This window comes from Microcaecilia unicolor, chromosome 1, assembly GCF_901765095.1.
Source record: "Microcaecilia unicolor chromosome 1, aMicUni1.1, whole genome shotgun sequence".
NCBI classification, from domain to species: Eukaryota; Metazoa; Chordata; class Amphibia; order Gymnophiona; family Siphonopidae; genus Microcaecilia; species Microcaecilia unicolor.
In genome coordinates this window covers 659213767-659229553 of record NC_044031.1, presented here as the reverse complement: position 1 = coordinate 659229553, position 15787 = coordinate 659213767, and the positions used below count along the sequence as shown (strand labels likewise).

At 43.8% G+C, this 15787-nt stretch overlaps 1 protein-coding gene across 1 annotated transcript in view; it reads left to right on the top strand.

Moving 5' to 3' along the window:
• The window catches only part of PTPN9 (protein tyrosine phosphatase non-receptor type 9), a 164917-nt gene that overhangs the window by 77299 nt on the left and 71831 nt on the right, over positions 1–15787 (top strand). Inside the window, exons 2-3 of the mRNA XM_030186815.1 lie at positions 5409–5552; positions 14902–14991. Coding sequence (XP_030042675.1) covers positions 5409–5552; positions 14902–14991 — 234 coding nt within the window. The remainder of the gene's footprint in view (positions 1–5408; positions 5553–14901; positions 14992–15787) is intronic.

The following is a 15787-nucleotide window of genomic DNA, read 5'->3' as shown; positions in this document are numbered from 1 at the left end:
AAAATCAAAAGGTGGTGTGGCCAAAGAGACAGTCACAGAAACTATATGAATACAACGGACATGAGATAAGAGTGAATCTTTGGCAAGCAGCTATAATAAAGTGGCATCATTGTTTATCCCAAAGGACCATCCTTGTGCTCTTTTGTCTTCCACAGTCAGTCACTTTCTCTCATTGGCTCAGTATCTTTGATGTTTCCCAACTCCAAAAGACTCCGGTCTTCAGTCACACAACCGATAAAGGCAGGCCCTGTGATGGATTTTATATAACTCCTGAGGCAAGAGAGACATTTACGATTTCTGAAACTGTTGTATCGTCGCTCTTCATTGTGGATACTCATGATGTGTGTGGGTATGTATGCCTGTACCAGAGGCAAACTCTGTGCTGTATGTCATCTTGATATACCTCCAATGCAACACTTGTGGAGAAGTAACTTGGTGGTTAGAGCATCGGATTTGACATCCAGAGGCTCTCGATTCAAATCTCACTGCTGCTTCTTATGATCTTGGAGGAGTCACGTAACCCTCCGTTGCCTCAAGTTCAAAGATTGTGAGCCCTCCAGGGATAAGGAAATACATTCTGGTACACAGCACTTAGACTTACAAAGTTCCATAGTTTACTTTGTAAATCTAAGTGCTTTGATAATATGCCTCCTAGTAGGTAACTCAGCTTGAGCTACTACTGAAAAAGGTGTGAACAAAATCCAAATAAATAAATAAACTTGTATCAACAGTTGAAGCACTAGTAAAGGAGAGGAAATGTTTAAAATCTCTTTGCAGTTAGACTAAATTAAAAGACAAATAATTTAGTTTCTGTACCCATTGGATCTGGCATTAGCTACATCAAAGACAAAATTTTCAGTGATTTTTTTTTTTACCCCATACCCAGGCTGGCTGGAATCAGGTGCCCTGAGGTTTCATTTGCAGATGCCTTGGAGTTGTTAAAACAGTTTTGTTTTGTTTTGTTTTTTAAAGATTACAATGGCTTCATACTATTAGATGACTATTCTTGGATGAATATTTGGTAATATTGGTACAAGATTTGATACTTTCTCACTTAGGGGTTCTTTTATATAGTGTTGACCTAGAATATATGAAATCTATGGTACAAGTATTATTAGGGGGCAATAAATTAGTCTTCGAAATCAAATGTTGTTAAGCTTTCCAAGTTCATTTAAAATTAAATCCAAGAAACGTTTTTCTTCATCTATCAGGGGCATTTTCGATAGAGAAGGGCGCCCATCTGACACAAATTGGGAGATGGGCGTCCTTCTCTCAGGGTCGCCCAAATCAGCATAATCAAAAGCCAATTTTAGGTGCCCTCAACAGCAGTCTGTTGCGGGGATGACCAAAGTTCACGGAGGCGTAGCGTTGGCGGGACTGGGGCGTGCTTAAGAGATGGGCGTCATCGGCCGATAATGAAAAAAAGAAGGGTGTCCCTGACGAGCATTTGGACGACTTTACTTGATCCATTTTTTCACGACCAAGCCTCAAAAAGGTGCCCAAACTGACCAGATGACCACCGGAGGGAATCGGGGATGACCTCCCCTTACTCCCCCAGGGGTCACCAACCCCCTCCCACCCTAAAAAAATTTTTTTTAATTTTTTTCCAGCCTCTATGCCAGCCTCAAATGTCAGGCTGGCATAGATACTGCTGTCAGGCGGACCCTGACAGCAGTATGCAGGTCCCTGGAGCAGTTTTAGTGGGTGCAGTGCACTTCAGGCAGGTGGACCCAGGCCCATCCCCCCCCCCACCTGTTACACTTGTGCTGGTAAATGTTAGCCCTTCAAAACCCACCAGACATCCACTGTACCCACATGCAGGTGCCCCCCTTCACCTGTAAGGGCTATGGTAGTGATGTACAGTTGTGGGGAGTGGGCTTGGGGGGGGGGGCTCAGCACACAAGGAAAGGGAGCTATATACCTGGAAGTAATTTCTGAAGTCCACTGCAGTGCCCCTTAGGGTGCCTGGTTGGTGTCCTGGCATGTCAGGGGGACCAATGCACTACGAATGCTGGCTCCTCCCACGACCAAAGGGCTTGGATTTGGTTGTTTCTGACATGGGTGTCTTCGGTTTCCATTATGGTGGACGACTATCTCTAAGGGGACGACTATCTCTAAGGTCGACCATCTCAACATTTAGGTCTATCATCTCTAAGGTTGACCTAAATGTTGAGATTTGGGCGTCCCCGACCGTATTATCGAAACGAAAGATGGACACCCATCTTGTTTCAATAATACGGGTTTCCCTGCCCCTTTGCCAGGACGTCCTTAGAGATGGGCGCCCTTAGAGATGGTTGTCCCCCTTCGATTATGCCCCTCCACGTCATATTACGGGGTTAGAGTTTGAAACTCATTGCCTTCCTATATTCAAGTAATGCGTGATTGCAGAACTTTTAGGAAGGCAGTGAAGACCTTTTTTTATTTCATAAGTTTTTGATTGTTAAGGGTTAATTCCTAACAGTGGAAGAATTTGAGGCTCATTTTCAAAGCACGTAGACTTACAAAGTTACATATGTTACTATGGAACTTTGTAAGACTATGGTGCTTTGAAAATGAGCACCTTTATATTGGGGATAAATGATTAATATTATATACAGCATTCTATTTCCCTGGTACTGACCAGGCCTTCTTTCAAATAGTTCGCACTGAACCTGATAAGAATGTTGGGGGCTATACGAACTGTAATAATGTAATGCAATAGATTCAGTGCGTGTTAAGGGGGTCTTTTACTAAAGCTTAGTTCGAGTTACCTGCAGTAGGCTCTATAGGAATAAAATGGGCCCTGCTGCAGATAACTCAAGCTAAGCTTTAGTAAAAGACCCTCTAAATGCCATATATAAGTACATAAGTGTTGCCATACAGGGACAGACTGAAGGTTTATCAAGCCCAGTATCCTGTTTCCAACAGTGGCCAATCCAGGTCACAAGTAGCTGGCAAGATCCCAAAACAGTACAATAAATTTTTTGCTGCTTATCCCATAAATAAGCAGTGGATTTTCCAAAGTGCATTTTAATAATGGCTTATGGACTTTTCTTTTAGGAAGCTAGCCAAACATTTTTTAAAACCTGCTAAGCTAACTGCTTTTACCACATTCTCTGGCAACGAATTCCAGAGTTTAATTACACATTGAGTGAAGAAATATTTTCTCCGGCTCGTTTTAAATTTACTACTTTGTAGCTTCATTGCATGCCCCCTAGGCCCAGTATTTTTGGAAAGAGTAAACCGCTAATTGTATACCTGAAAGCATACTAATTGTAGCACATGCTAAATCAGTTTACACACCTTAGTAAAAGTCTCTAATGGTCTCTATTCTGATATTTCTGTTATTCTGAGGAGTAGACTTCAGACATTCCAGAATACTGTGGCACGTTTGATTTTTAGATCTCATAAACCTGAAAGAGTATCTCCTCTGCAAGTTAATTTAACACTGGCTGCTGATACAAGCACAAGTCTTTTTTAAACTGGCTTCTACAATTTATAAAATTTTAGAAGAAGTAGGTCCAGAATATCTGACACAACTATTCTCTTTTTCTAATAACTTTAGATCCTCCAGGGCCCTTACCATTCATTTTCTATCACCAAAAGGGGTTCGGTACACATTATTATTATTATTATTTATTGCATTTGTATCCCACATTCCCCCACCTATTTGCAGGCTCAATGTGGCTTACATAGATTTGTTAACATGGATTCTTGAGAGCTCTTTTGGCTATCAGGCTGCCCAGTGTTGGAATTCTCTTGCAAAAAAATCTTGGATGTCTTAAGTTCATACTCTGCCTTCCACTGCTCTCTTAAAACCTTTTTATTTAAGACATCTTTCTACTGTTCATTTTTAATGTATTTCTGGTTGTTTAGATGTTTTTCCCAGTTACTGTACTAGCTTTTGTAGTTTCTACTACCCTTTTATCTGCTTTCCCCCAGATTCTGTATAGCGTACTTAGAGACCACGCTGAAATCCAGATGTATTCTATAACCGTGCACATAACTTAATTGCCTTAACAAGCTAATCATCATTGATAATAGCACTTAACAAGCAATAATAAGCACTAAGGTAAGAATTAGAATTTACGTGCACAGCTCGCTAAGCGCATTCTGTAATGAACTGCACCTAAATTCTAATGTGTGCAGTTCAAAAGGGGCATGGCTATAGGGAAAATGGGGGTTTTGTGGATATTTCAAAATTTACACACACAGTTATAAAATATGGCCCAGTGCGCATAAATATGCGCAGGGATTTACGCCACATTTTCATTTATGTAAATGGAAGCGCGTAGTTTTAGGCGCTGGGATATCAACTAAGCATATTCTGTATACCGCGCCTAAATCTGGGTGCCGCTTATAGAATACGCTTAGGCGGAAATCTTTACCCCGTGGATTTTTTAAAGCGCCTTTATATAGAATCTGGCCCTTTGAACCTCGCAGAGTTTTGCAGAGTCGACGGCATATAAGTGCTAGATTAGGTTATTTTATATCCTGCTCTGAATTTTAGTTTAGTCATTGCAGTAATAATCCTCAGCCTGGAGCCGTGCACCAATTATGGGCCACATATCCGGGCTCTAGGTGTCACCATTGCGTAATGACTGGGACTCCCTGTTTCATCCCCCTCCTCCCTAGGGCAGTGAGCACTGCCTCTGCAGCATCCCTAGCCTTAGCCAACCTGGACAGCAGAATATCTGAACTGGAAATCAAATCTACGTTCCTTCATATAGCAGTGGTTAGCACTGTCACTGAGCCAGTGGGCTGCCTCTAAGAAAATAATTTCTAGGCATCTTTTGTTTTGGCACGAGAGGGGAAGCATGAAATGTCCCAGTGGAGCACTATTGTGAGTCTGAGTGAATATCAGAATACAGGGACCATGTACAGAGCAGAGTGTACAGTATGTTGCAGTGAGATGTTAATGTTGAACAGATTTTTCTAAGCATCATGAAGAGCTCTCATGGATTCTACAGTCTGGAAATGGAGCAGATTACTGTGTCTCAAGTGTTTGCACATATTGAATTGAGTGTATGAGCTTTCATTAGCTGCTTCTTCTCTAATCCTACCATGCATGAATACATAATTTTCTGCTGAGATATATTTTTTTCTTTCCCCTACCCCCAGCAGGATTTAAAATACCTTCATTTCTTTTTTTCTTTTGATTTGGTGTCAGTCTCTGTACCCATCAAATGGTTAGCAAAGCATGGCTTTTGAGAAGATTAGTGAACCAATGTGACAGGAGTCTGCTGGGGAAAAAGCCCAGCACGCCTTAACCTATGCTGTCAGTTTTCTATTTCTGCTTTTTGTTATTGACTGTAACTTCATTGTGAGAAAGCTTTATGCTGATCTTTCTGACAGTTTCCGAGAATGGCTTATGTCTGGTTTAGAATGCTTTCTCTCTAATGTAATCTGTCTTTTTTTTTTTCTTTCAGGCCACTAAGCGATTTCTGGAAGAGATTAACAAGTGGACAGCACATCACCATGTCTCGCCCCTCTCCTGGAATGTGGCTGTCAAGTTTCTCATGGCCAGGAAGTTCGATGTATTTCGAGCGATTGAGCTGTTCCACTCCTACAGGGTTTGTTTATGTTTATTAAAACTTTCTATACTGCCCTAGCTAACTGGCAGATCTGGGCGGTTTACAAATCTAAAAATATAAACTTAAAAAGAGGAAAGGAACTACGACTCGAAAGGAAAGAAACCAAGCAGTCAAACAGAGACAAAGGTCTTCGATAACTAGGTATTCAAATGAAAAGCTTCATTGAATAACCAGGTTTTTAAAGCTACTTTAAAATTCTTAAAAGAGGATTCAGAACGCATAGAGAGAGGGAGAGAATTTCAGTAGTGAGGGGCCATAAAGACAAAAGCATGGTGAACTCGAGTTGTGCTACATTGGGGCTTGGAAGAACAAGGCGGTGATCATTCAAAAAACGAAGCGATCTAGCCGGAGAGTAAGGTATTGTCAAAGATGCCAAATAGTAAGGGGATCCATGCCTAAAAACAGAGAAAGCAAGAGTGAGGAGATTATATTTAATGTGTTCAGTATGTAACCAGTGCAGCTTTTCAAAATAAAGGGGAAACATAATCAAATTTGTAGGCATGACAAATGAGTTTAATAACTGTACTCTGATTAGTTTGAAGGTTTTTAAAGACTAGATTGGGAGCAACCAAGATATACAATATTGAAATAATCAAGTCTGGTGGAAAGGACAGACAGAATAAGAGTGTGGAAGGTAGGTTGATCAAAACAGTGGCAGACGGTACGTAACTGACAAATCAAAAAAACAACTTTATAAAGGTTCGAAATCTGAGGAACAAAGGTCAAGTGGGAATCAAGAGTTTTACACCAAGGTAACGAAAAGAAGTTACTGGTTTTAGCGGTAGTACCAAGAAGATCAAAAGGCATGGAAGCACCTCCCATAAACCAGAGCAGGACAAGACGCTGGCCAAGCATTTCCAGTAGGTTCACATGTAGAGAATGCCCAGCATATTGCTAGAACCCCTCTCTTATGCATTATTCTGTGCCCTTGTCTGAGCAATGCTTTCTGAAGATCAGCAAATGAAGTCAAATGATTGTAAGACCCAGAATTCTCAAGGGGCAGGTAGTCTGAAGTGAGGCACCTTTCACTGATTAGTCTGAAGTGAGGCACCTTTCACAAGATTTGCTGTAAAGCCCAGGGGGCATTTAGGCTGCTGCATCAGAGGACCATTCTTTGCCTTTGACATGTCTTAATGGAGGTATCTTAAATGTTTTCATGCAGATTTAAATGAGCTGATTTGCTCAAGTTTGAGTTACTGCTGTTATAGCACAAGTGGACAGCACATCACCATATGCCCTACCCTATCCTGACCATCTTGCTTTTGTCCGCCTTCCAGTAAGGTAATTGGGTGCACCATCACTGTTTGACTTCACCTCTTTTCTCTATCCGCCTTTCCTATTTAACATTGTTTCATCATTCGTTATCTTTGGATTAGATTAATGTAAACCGCTCAAAATGAATTTCTGAATGGGCAGTATTGATTAAACGTGGAACCTGCCTGGTATGTCAACCAAGGTATCGTGGAGGGGCATAATTGAACGAAAACGTCTATCTCCATGGGCATTTATCTCCGAGAACGGGTCCGTGAAGGGGCGGACCGAACCGTATTTTCGAAAAAAAAATAGACGTCCATGTTTTATTCGACAATTTGTGAGCTGGGCGTTTTTGTTTTTCAGTGATAATGGAAAATGAAAGCGCCCAGCTCAAAAACGAATAAATCCAAGGCATTTGTTCGTGGGAGGGGCCAGGAGTCGTAGTGCACTGGTCCCCCTCACATGCCAGGATACCAACCAGACACCCTAGGGGGCACTTTTACAAAAACAAAAAAAAGGTAAAAGAACTCCCAGGTGCATAGCACCCTTCCCTTGTGTGTTGAGCCCCCCAAATCCCCCTCAAAACCCACTGCCCACAAGTCTACACCATTACTATAGCCCTAAGGGGTGAAGGGGGGCACCTACTTGTGGGTACAGTGGGTTTGGGGGGGTTGGACGACTAAGCATTAAGCAGCACAATTGTAACAGGTAGGGGGGGGATGGGCCTGGGTCCACCTGCCTGAAGTCCACTGCACCCCCTAACAACTGCTCCAGGGACCTGCATACTGCTGCCAGGGAGGTGGGTATGACATTTGAGGGTGAAAATACAAAATTGTGAAACATCATTTTTTGTGGTGGGAGGGGGTTAGTGACCACTGGGGAAGTCAGGGGAGGTCATCCCCGATTCCCTCTGGTGGTAATCTGGTCATTTAGGGCACTTTTTGGGGCCATATTCGTGAAAAAACAGGGTCCAGGAAAAGTGCCCTAAATTCTAGCTACAAATGCATACTTTTTGTCCATTATCGGCGAAAGGCGCCCATCTCTCCTCGGCCGATAACCACGCCCCAGTTCCACCTTCGCCACGCCTCTGACACGCCCCCGTCAACTTTGTACGCTTCCGCGATGGAGTGCAGCTGAAAACGTCCAAAATCGGCTTTCCATTATACCGATTTATTCGTTTTTGTGAGATAAACGTCTATCTCCCGATTTGGGTCGAAATCTAGGCGTTTTTCTCTTTCAATTATAAGGTGGATAGTAACATAACATAGTAGATGATGGCAGATAAATACCTAAACGGCCCATCCAGTTTGCCCAACAGACACGCTCACTATCAATTCATGATTAAACCATACGAATATTTGATCCTGATCTTTTTTTGCCATTTTCGGGACACAGACTGTAGAAGTCCGCCTAGCGCTGTTCTCATGTCCCAACTAGTGGAATTGCAGTTAAAGTCTTCTGCAGTTGATCGTGATCCATCTTGCCACACACAGGACACAGAAAATAGAAGTCTGCCCAGCACTGTTCTTATGTTCCAACTACTGGAGTTGCCTTCAAAGCCCTCTCCTTCCCTCCTTCTCCAGTCCTCTCCATCCTAATCTGTCTTGCTATACACGGGACACAGGAATTTTATATGTATAACTGCTGCTAATTTTGAACAGACAAGTAAACAAATGCTCCTTCACTGTCTTATCTGAGTTCAATGATACTGTTTAACTGAAACCAAAGCAATGATGCATTGTACAGAGGCGACATTTACAGCCCCCGGGGAGATGGTGTCCCAGCCATCAAATAATAGCTGTAATAGCTAAGGTGGTAGCTGGGGGGGGGGGGTGAGTTATAAAAGGGGAGAGAACTTTGAATTTAATTCAATTTTATCTCATCCTTACAACAGTGCCCTGGGCAGGCTACAATAAATGTAGACAATAGGGCATGTGGTACTATAACTCTTAACAGTGGCCAGTTCTGATTCTGCTGGAAGCCATGTTCAAGAGCAGGAGGAAAATAGCAGAGCAGGGTCAGTTGAGTGATCCAAGTGATTAACAGGTACAGTGCTTTCTCGAAGGACAAGTAGGCCATTGCATTCTCACAGCTGGGTGACGTCATCTGACGGAGCCCAGTGTGGATGCTGACTAACAGTATTAAATCAGAACTTTCTAGTAGCGTCCTACCACACGTGCTGGTGCTTTCCTGCTTGACATGTGAATTTAGGTCCCTTAGTCTTTGTTTTTCCACAGAGCAGGGAGGACGCGTCTTCGTGGTCTTACAATGCGTCCATCTCTCTCTTTCACAGTGCCTTCCCATGCGGGTATTTTTTCACCTCGTTTGAATAATTTTTAATTTTTTTTTCAATATATTTTATTTCCCTTTAATTTTACTAGTTTTTTTGGCTCTTCAAGTTTCCTTTATTTTTCACGAGTTGCTAGGCCCATTTAGACCAGAGCACAGACCTCAGTTTGAACGCTGCTCCTTTTTCTGTTCACAATTGAGGAACTTAATTTGGCCGCGATTCGTTTCTTGATGTCCCAGAAGACCCCCAGTGGCTTCAAAAGGTACGCCCAATGTATTTCTGTGACAGACCCACACCCTTGCTACATTGGGTGCCTTGCGTCTGACCATGAGCCTAACTGTTGTTTCGTGGTTTAAAAATGCAGCGGAGGACATAAAGGGCACCCTCCAGCTGCAACCTCTTTCTTATGGAGGTTTTCCAGTGGGCTTAGGCGGTGACCTTACTACTCTCAAAGGCATAAATTTCTGCCACCTTCCTGCTCTGACCAGTACCCTCAGGCTCAGCTTTCTAGGCCTCGCTGGTCTCTCCCACGGAAGCCCCAGCAGCAGTGGCGTAGGAAGGGGGGGCGGGGGACGGTGCGCCCCGGGTGCACGCCGCTGGGGGGTGTCGGCTCCGCGCTGGTGCACTGCTCTCTCTGCCCCGGAACAGGTTACTTCCTGTTCCGGGACAGAGAGAGCAGTGAATCAGCGCGGAGCCGACACACCCCAGCAACGTGCAGTCGGGGTGGATCGGCCCTCCCGCCCGTCCCTCGCTGCAGGTATGCGCTCGGGGGGGGGGGGGGAGGTATGCGCTCTGTGGGGGGGGGGTGCGCTGCAGCGGGAGGAGGGTGCGCCGTGCTGCACCCGGGGGGGGGGGGGGGGTGAGCAGCGGCGACCCACCCCGAGTGTCAGCTCTCCTCGCTACGGCTTTGCCCAGCAGTCTCCCCAGTCGAAGCAAAGGACAAGCTTTTCACTGGCTCCAGGAGAGCATAACTGCATTCAAAGTGATCAAAAGTCATCCCATCCCTTTTATCATTTTAATCGCCCTTCTCTGAACCTTTTCTACTTCCTCTATATCTTTTTTTGAGATGCAAAGACTAAACTTGCGCACAGTATTTGAGATGCAGTCACATCATGGAGCAATACAAAGGCATTATAATATTCTTAGTTTTATTTATTCCTTTCCTAATAATTCCTAACATTATGTTTCTTTCTTAGACATCACTGCACACTGGTCAGAGGGTTTCAACTTATTATCAACGATGACACCTAGATCCTCTTCTTGGGCGGTGACTTCTAGTATTGAACTTTGCATCATGTAGCTATAGTTTGATTTCCTCTTGTATCACTTTGCACTTGCTCACATTAAATGTCTTCTGCCATTTTGATGCACAGCCTCCCAGTCTATCTTACAAATTTTCACAATCCTCTTGTGATTTAATAACTTGGATTGTCAGCAATTTAATCACCTTGCTCATTATTTCTGTTTTTGGATCATTAATACATATATGAAAAAGCAGCAATCCCAGCACAGACCCACTGAGAATATTTGACCATTTAACCCTAAGCTGCCTTAAAAATCTCTGTGTTCCTCCCATTGACTTTTATGCAAGTCGCAGGCCCCAAGTACAGGGCTGTAATAAATAAAGTAAGACACCTGGGAAAATGAATAACCATGCTAGGGAAACAATGTATTTTAAGACTTGGATCAAATTTGACTTTATACAGTTCTCTGAAAAATATGATGCAAGAAAGAAACTTTTATAAGATTTTGCAGTTCTGATCCAAAGCTGTAAATGAGGACCTGCTCTCAATCGTGAACACACACAATAATTGTATGACAAACATTTGAACAACACAACGTAAAAGAAACATCTCTGCTATGCCATGTTTTGACTAATAGCTCATATCAAGGGAAACATTTATTGTAGTGTAATAGCTCAAAGTAGAGCTCCAGTATATATATATATCAATTTGTGTGAGTTTCCCCAGTGTATTTTACTAATGTGTTTAACGTTGTCCACTGCACAGAGTTGATTGAAGAGGCAGTGTATAAAACCGAGAGAGAAATGTAGATAAATAAGTTCCATGCTTCGTTGTCTCTTTCTTTATTATTTTTGGGCACCAGAAATTAAAGGTCTTCTGCCTTATTCATGATTTTATGAAAAATATAACAGGTATTGAGAATGCTTTCCCTTTTAGCATGTGACACAGTATCTTGGTAAGTCTAATAGTCTTGCATAGGTTTTTTGCTGCTTGCTTCCTAGTACTAAAGGCACATTGTAGTCCTATGAAGGGTAGCAGCTTCTTGCTTCCCCCTTTCTCCTATGTGACCCGTGTCGGGTCTTTCTTCAATCAAAATTCACTATTAAAGGATTTTTTAAATGAAAAAATTGTGTTCCCTTTCATTTTTAAAGGCCCTTTGTGCTGTTTTTTTGTGCTTGGTCTCTTTTTTTTGTACTTGGTTCCCTCTCTTTGTTACATTACAAGTATTTATAAGAGACATATTTACTACTACTACTACTAATCATTTCTATAGCGCTGCTAGATGTATGCAGCTTTGTACACATTATATGCAGGTACTTTCTCTGTCCCTAGAGAGCTCACAATCTAAGTTTTGGTACCTGGGATAAAGGAGGGTTAAGTGACTTGTCCAATGTCACAAGAAGCTGCAGTGGGAATCGAACCCAGGTTGACAGGATCAAACTCTGCTGCACTAACTGTTAGGCCACTCCTCTTCTTGGAAATATAGTTGTCCTCCCTGAGGAGGGCATGATGCACTCTAGAAGCAAAAGCTGAGTCCATTTGGCACCTTTGCTCTACAGAGTAGGCTGCTCTTAGCATCTAAATCATGGGGGAGGGACACCTTTAAGTGCCTGGGAAGTTTGCAAGTCAGGCCTAAGGACCTGCAAGCTTATTAAGGAAACTCCCTGTGAAGCTTCCCTTTGAAAATTCAGGACCAGTAGGTCTACTTGTGGACTTTGCACCTATTGACTTGCACTCTCTCAGGAGGCTGAAAATGACCCTCTGTTTTTAGTAAGCCATTTAAGATAGTAATGGTTCTTTTCAGTCTTAGGCCCAGATGCACTAAACGTTTTTCATCGTTAAATGAGCCCTTAAGGAAGAATTTCCTATCCTTTCCATGCACTAAAGCCTATTTTTCGACGGCAGTAGCAGCTAACGAAACTGGAATGCAAATGAGAAACTACCATTGAAATGTAGACAATTTGGAATGCACTAACCATACCGACGATAGCAACGATTCACTTACCGCCAGAAATTTAACGTCAGCTCAGACCTGTCGTTAAAGCCTGAGCTGTCATCTCCCCACTGCCCCCTGCACGATGAAAAACCAAATTGCTGGCATGTTTTAAAAGAAAAGTGGCTCCCTGCTTCCCTGTGCCTAAAATAAAAAAGGAAACTAAATTAAAAAAGGATCGGGAGGGGGCAAAGGCGCTCATCAGCAGCGTCCTGTATGGACGGCCTTGCCTTGCCCCCCCCCCCCCCCCGAAGTCCCCGCTGCTCCCCACTGCTCCGTTTGTGAAATAAAAGCTTTTAAAAATGAAACCTTTGCAGTTGCTGGGCTCCCCCTCCCTTCCTGTGTCTCTCTTCTTTAGTCGGCAATGCTCCGCCTCCTGCCCTCCACCTCCGTGCCCCCCCCCCCCCCCCCCCCCCGATTTCGTCCCCGCCGCTCCCCCCCCCCCCCCCACCGGACTCCCCCTCCACCATAATGGCCGGTGCAGCGCCTCTCACCTATGTTTGAAGGCGCTGCACAGGATGGATCAGCTATTCTTGAGCTCTTCTGTCTCCTCCGATGTCTCCTTCTTCTTCCTGTGTCCGCCCTCCTCTGACGTCAGTTATCTACGTAGATAGCTGATGTCAGAGGAGGGCTGAACCATCCTGTGCAGCGCCTTCAAACATAGGTGAGAGGCGCTGCACAGGCCATAATGGTGGAGGGGGGGGAGCGGCGGGGACGAAATCGGGGGGGGGGCACGGAGGTGGAGGAGGGCAGGAGGCGGAGCATTGCCGACTAAAGAAGAGAGACACAGGAAGGGAGGGGGAGTCCAGCAACTGCAAAAGTTTCATTTTTAAAAGCTTTTATTTCACAAATGGAGCAGCGGGGACTTCGGGGGGGGGGGGGGGCAAGGCAAGGCAAGGCCGTCCATACAGGACGCTGCTGATGAGCGCCTTTGCCCCCTCCCGATCCTTTAATGTTTGTGGAGACATGCAGGGGAAAGTGGGGAGCCACGTGTTTGTGTTTTCTTTTTTTTCTTACGTTTCTGGCATGCGCAGAGCAGCCAGCATAACGCTTGGCTGCTTTGCACATGCTTTATGAGCCGATTACCGACGGGGATTAGTGCATCGTTCTTTACAATACCAAACTTTTTGGGGCTGTGTTTTTGGAGCATGCTTCGTTATTTCAGATTCGGTAAAGGTTTTTACGTTTCTGATTTTTTTACGTTTGCTTGATGCATCTACCCCTTAGTTCTTTCCACTCTATTTCTGTGATACTCTGCATGCAATTGTTCGCACCCAGATTGCTGATAACGTGCATAAATTATAGTATTCTATAATGTACATGCATAACTGTGCACCCTGCTCAGACTCCACCCATGTGTACGCCCACCTTCAAACTAAGCCCTACTGCATTTTAAGCGCCATTTTATAGAATAGTGCGCAACTGGAATATTGGCATATAAATGCACATGTGTCAGTATTCTGATCATTTAAGTACAATCTTGGTGCCCAAATGTTGGTCTCCTCTTTACAGAATTACATCCCTAGAGCTCATTTCTCAATTTACAGACAAGTATACACGGTAATTTTGTAAGTTTAATGTTGACTGATTTGTAAGATGCCTAGAGCTTTCCTGGATGTGACAAATAATCAACTGCATAACACACTGCAACAGTCTCACAAAATTGTAAACAGATGCCTTGAAGATGTATCAAACTAGGGCCATAGCTACGTCTAGCACGTTTTCTAGGGAGTGGAGGAGTAGTCTAATTGTTAGTGCAGTGGGCCGAGAAGATGGGGAACTGAGTTTGATCCCCACTGCAACTCCTTGTGACCCTGGGCAAATGACTTAACCCTCCACTGTCCCAGATACAAAAAATTAGATTATGAGCCCACTAGGGACAGAGAAAGTACCTGCATATAATAAAAATGTAAAACCATTTTGATTATACCACAGAAAGGCAGTATATCAAATTCCATTACCTTTTACCTCTGCTCCCTCAAAGCTGAGGAGATATGTAGGGATGCAATAGGGTCTTCCGTTCATACCTTCACAAATCAGGATATGGTGTCTAGATAGCAATGAGAGCACATTTGGACAAGCGCTTCTACAAAACCTATTCACTTGACACTTCCTGGGTTTTCCCTCATAATCAAGAACAACATCACACTTAGACAGCCTTCAACTGTGGGAGTCTGTGCTAATGAGGCTAATTTCACCCTGCTTGTCAATGGGCAAAGTGCAGTTGTACACCTATAACAGGAGGGTCTCCATAGACTGGATAAATCGCAAGCCGTCTCACCTTTCCTAGGCTTTGTAAATAGACTGAGTGGCCTGGGAAGGTGGTGGCTGCGCAGGAACTTGTGTGCACAATCGGAGAAACCTTGTTGGTTTTTCTAAGCTCTAAAAAAGCAGGTCTTTGTCAGGTCTCTTAAATAACATCACCTGCTAGTGTGATTTAGTCTTCTATCTCTAGAACAACTCTTATTCCAGGTAAATAACTGTGCTTCTTTTCTGAGCCCATGAAGAAAACCTTTCATCACAGAATTTGTTTTTCTTATTCCCTAGATAACACGGTTAAAGGAAGGGATTGTGAGGCTTAAACCCCATGAGGAGCCACTGCGCTCGGAACTTCTGAGTGGGAAGTTTACCATTCTGGTAAGTGGCAATACCAGGGACTTCTGGCATTGCTTGGCAACGAAATATTGAAACAAACACTAGTAAGGCCAGTCTGCTGGCCTGTGAGTGACCATTCTTTACTATTGGGGCACTTGCAGCCAGTGGTGTGCTGGTAAATTTTTAACAACAGGCTCTCTCCCCGGTGCACCGCTGCGCCCTCCCCCCCCCCCCCCAAAATTGCAGAGCTGGCTATAGCCGGGGAGAGAGCCTGGGGGGGGGGGGGGGGGGGCAATGCATTACTCCAGGAAAAAAAATTAAATGATCCCAGGTTCCAATCTAATTCATGTTTAATGTGGGATAAAATGCCATAAATAAGTAAATAAATATAAACTTTTAATGTTGAGCACCTGATTCTCAAAGTGGACATATTCCAAACACTATAATGAAAATAAAATGATTTTTTTTCTACATTTGTTGTCTGGTGACTTTGTTTTTCTGATCATGCTGGCCCAGTATCCGATTCTGCTGCTATCTGTCTTCTTAACTCCGTTTCCAGGGCTTCCTTTCCATTTATTTCTTTACTTTCCGCCTTTCTTTTTCATTTCTTGCCCTACATCCATAAGTAAAAGCTGGGTCCTCCGCAGACTTGACTGTCCAGTGGATCCAGCTTCTGCCTATTTTCTTCATCCATGTGCAGTTTTTCTACTCTCTTCCTTTTCCCTCATCTCTCATCCTTCCTCACTCTTCCCTCCCCTCCATCCATGTCCAGCATTTCTTCTCTTCCTTCCCTCTCCTCCATACACTCATGTCCAGCAACCCTCCTCTCCCCCCTGCC